The 4,296-nt window shown below is 44.0% G+C and overlaps 1 protein-coding gene across 2 annotated transcripts in view; it reads left to right on the forward strand.

The window, feature by feature from the left end:
* Positions 1-4,296, forward strand: part of eml3 (EMAP like 3) — a gene marked incomplete in the record, with an annotated part of 43,050 nt that overhangs the window by 10,843 nt on the left and 27,911 nt on the right. The window contains 1 exon segment of one of the 2 annotated variants that reach the window (XM_014027205.1): positions 498-965. Within the exon segment in view, the coding sequence (XP_013882659.1) occupies positions 498-965 (468 nt within the window). 2 annotated transcript variants of the gene reach the window in all.

Raw genomic sequence — 4,296 nt, forward strand, 5'->3', positions numbered from 1 at the left:
AACTTGCACTGACAAGGGGCAGGCTTGCTTTCTAATTAATGAGAGAGTTCAGCTGCATGGTGTCTTGGCTTTACATGCCTTTTTTACACCTCCCTTTCTTCATGTGTTCAATACTTTTTCCCTGTGCCATTCCACATTATTACAAATAACTTCATTTCTGGACATTTATGGTTTGATTTCTTTGTATATATGGATCACTTGGGTTGTTACCGACATCTGGTGAAAATTTCTTGTCATTAGCACCTCTAGTAAAATATTTACTGAGAAAAATGGTGACGTGCTCAATACTTCTTTTACCCACTGTATGTATTTTTATCCAGTTTTATCAGTTGCATGTTATTTAGTTGAAATGATTTCCTGCAATATTTGGTTAATGACAGAAGAAAAGCAGTGTAAGGCTTCTGTCAGTAGCTGAGCAGAACCCTCAGGTGGTGGTCTGTTTATAATGTGTCTGTGTGACCCCTCTGTGTTGTCCTCAATCTGTACACCATCTCCAGCCAACTGTCAGACCACACTGTGAACAATGCTAACGGCCTTATAAGAAGCCCAGTGTCCGTAGAGGTCCAAAGCAAAGCAACAACAGCGGACAGGTCCACTCAGACAGAACCCACCGTTTTGCTGCAAGCTGTGGACCAGAACATCCAGAGCCTGCAGCTGGAGGACGCTCTCCCTCCAAGTCTTGAGGGGGCCCGGGCCAAGCTCCATCGTGTCCCTGGTGTCGAAGAGGAACAGGACAAAGAGGAGGAAGGAGTAGGAGGTCTACCAAAGGAAGGGACTTGGGGTTCTCCAGTGGAGGAGCCCATCCAGCCCTCCTCAGTCAGAAGCCTTCAGAGGGAGGACTTCCAGGATGGGAGCTCCTCGCTGGACTGTCCAGGCTCTGCTCCGTCCTCGCTCAAAGGTTCAGACCCCAGCCTGAACTCGCGCTCCGGACCCCTGTCCCCCATCCAGGAAGGACAGAAGATGCTGTGCGTGAGCTCGTCTCACTGTTGCTGTGTGCCTAACATCAATAATCCTTTCCTCTGTTTGGCTGCATGGCTTCAGACTGAATCAACCTTAACCCAGTCTCTCTGATTCAAACTGCAAAGCCCAGTTGTTGTGTGAAGATCTGTCAGCTGTCATCACAGCCTGTTAGAGCAGGAAACAGCTCTCTGCTGCATGTCTGTCCATCTCTTTGAGTTGGTCACACATGTGATGTAGTAGAGCCTAATCATGACACTCGGTCCCAAAGAGACGTGTGTGTAGTTAGTTTAACACAGAACAGGAGGGAACATGTCATGTTTCCTAACTAACCTAAAACAGGAGAGCTTTAGTCTGCTGTAGGTGTGTGTGTGTGTGTGTGTGTGGGGGGGGGGGGGGGTTGTTTTTGGTGACATTTGGGGGCAATTTTAAGACAAAAGGCCTATTTGGGGACAACTGGTGCATTTGGGGACAAAATTCGAGTCCCCATTTGGTTTAAATGCCATTGGTGGGTTGGTGGTTGGGTTTAGGACTAAGGTATGAATTGAGTTTAGGTTGGTTTTAGGGTCAGGTAAGCATTAGGGTTTGTGGTCAGGGTTAGGCTGTAGAAATGTAATGGAAGTTAATGGAATGTCCCCAAATGGATATCTGTGCAAACCTGTGTGTGTGTGTGTGAGAACACAGTTAATGAGCTGCTGAGACTTAACAGATGGTACTTCAAATAAAAACTCTCATCGTGCTTCAACTGGGTTTTGCAGAAACACTCTAACTTTATTTTTAAAGCAGATCTTTTAAAGGRGACCTATTATGCAAAATTCACTTTTTAAAGCTTTTTTTACTCAACTTTGGGTGTGTACTTCTTTAAAAAACAGTCCTAGGACCAAAAAATGCACCCAGGGGCATATTTACTGTAAGTAAATGCATTTTTAATGTATATTAATGACAAGTTTTATACTTCCTACATTTTGTGATGTCACAAGCTGTACGACAACCCACTGCATCCTGCGTTCAGCCCCTCACCTAGCAACCCCCGGGTGAAGCTCCACCTCCAGTATAAAAAGCCGTCACGTTTGTTGCTGCACAATGCACAGCTCATTTCACAACAAGTCTTCCAACAGGGCAATGGGTAGATTGTTGGACCAGTGAGTGGGAGACCAGGGTTCGAGACTGATACGGACACAGTTTAATTATTTATTTTCATTCGTTATGAACACATTTTCTCATATATCTCTATTGTTTTTAGCTTTAGCCTATTTGTTCGAGTTTCTGAGGTATTTTGACCGCTGCTGCTCCAATTACCTGTCGTGGTAACAGCATGCAGAGTGAGCGCAGAGCTCCGACAGAGGAGGAGGGGGAGAAAAAAAAGCTGCGACCACGACTCTGCCTCTGGGTCTCACTCAGGGTCTCATATATACGGTTGAACAACGGAGCTTCTGCTATTTCTAGCTAGCCATGCTAAGGTAAACGCTGGCTTTGGAGGACGGAGTTTGGAGGGCGTTACCAACAGAGCTCATTAACATAAACAGCTCTTCTGAACGGAAGTCAGAGCAGGCAGAACTAGACAATGGGAAATTTTATTATCTGAGAATTATTTTGTGCATTAAATTGAATGAACATGGTCTGGATAGCCCACAGACATACCACAAAATTTTTTAGGACCCATAATTGGTCTCCTTTAAACTCTGAATGAATGTAAACACACTCATCTTCCAACCAATCACTGTTGGATGAAGTGCTTTAGCCTTTCCTACAGATCCTCTGAAGGGCTGAATTTTCAGCAGCTTTGTGGGGCACACAGAGCTGGAGAACAGCTACTTTTGTTTTCTGGGCTTGGTTCTTGTACATGCATGATTTCTTTTGTCTCACTTCCGTGTTGCGGCTTGGAAGAGATTATGCGCTGATGAAAACCTGGGAAAAAGTAAGTTTGCTCTGTTTAACATTTTACATATCAGCACAAAATAATACTGGTTTGGTTTTAAAATGATTCAAACTCCGTCTCAAGTGAAGAAAAACACAGATTCCACCATGATGATGTTTATTAAACACAAATAAATCCAAGATGGAAAAGTTTGGTGTGAAACCTGAATCCAGCAGCTTCTACAACCATTTTAGTAGCRATCAGTAAAAGTTGGCACTAGCAGGCCAAACGGTGGCCCTCCAACGCTGAACAGGCCTGATCTCCTCTGGTCTCAGAAGCTAAGCAGGGTCCAGCCTAGTTAGTACCTGGATGGGAACACCAGGTGTAAAACCAGTGTAGGGTTGTGCCCACATGACCAGAACAGGTCACAGGTCACCTTCTGGAGGATAACCAGAAGTAAACGTTGGTGTTTGAGTCTCTAACAGGGCTGTGCAGGAAGTAGTTGAAGTCTGGACCCTGACTGGACCATGGCAGCACTTTGGTTCTTCTCTTTCACACTTGTTCTGTTTTAGATCAGCTGCTGGGTTTGGATCCTGGTTCTGTTGGTCCAAACTCCAGCTGGACTCACATGTGGCTCTAGAACCCTCTGGTGTACAGAGGACTTCATGGTCCACTCAGGGACTGTGAGGAGCTGAACCATCAGCCCTCCACCACTGTGCTGACAGCTGCAGTGCATTCTGGGTAAATAACTGATCTGGTCTGGTTTTATTCCAGACTTCTTCTTGTCATGTTTATTTTAAAAAGAAGAGCTTTTCTCTTACAACACGTCCAAATAAGCCATGACCTTTGACTTTTAACCTGCTCCCTGAGGCCTGTAGAGTCTGAGATGCRCACTGCTCAGTCTGACCTTCAGGGTCAGCAGCTCCTGATCCTGGATCTCTGAGATCCTGCAGAATAAGCAGGACTGGAACTGGTTTTTACTCCCAACATTTAGGCTTCATTTCATTTAATATTTTAAATTGATGAAATCTGTTGTGTTTTGGTTCTCTTGATGGTGGACTTGGATCATTTAGAACTGATAAAGACCAGATCAGTTTTATTATAACTCTAAAAACTGAAAAAGGACTTTTCTGAAGTTCCTCTGAAACCTGAACCAGTCACTGTGCTCCTCATTCAACAGGACTGTAGTTTGATGAGGAGCACAGCAGTGTCACATCATGTAGTTTACACTAACCCTAAAGCTTAGATTAATGAAGTGAACTGATCCACTTCCTTAAAAGCCTTATGTTTAATCCCTGTTATTTATTGACTTTTACACAAGATAAGACGTGACTTTCAGTAAGTTTCTTTTAATAATAAACTTGTTAGTTGTGTGGCTTAACTACAGTCAATGGGCCTCATGCAAGAATCGTTCCTACCCGCACAGTTTTGTTCTTAAAGAGTAACTTACCCCAAAATTAACTTTTTTTAGCTGATAAACT

The sequence above is a fragment of the Austrofundulus limnaeus genome, unplaced genomic scaffold (assembly GCF_001266775.1).
Source record: "Austrofundulus limnaeus strain Quisiro unplaced genomic scaffold, Austrofundulus_limnaeus-1.0 Scaffold623, whole genome shotgun sequence".
NCBI lineage: Eukaryota > Metazoa > Chordata > Actinopteri > Cyprinodontiformes > Rivulidae > Austrofundulus > Austrofundulus limnaeus.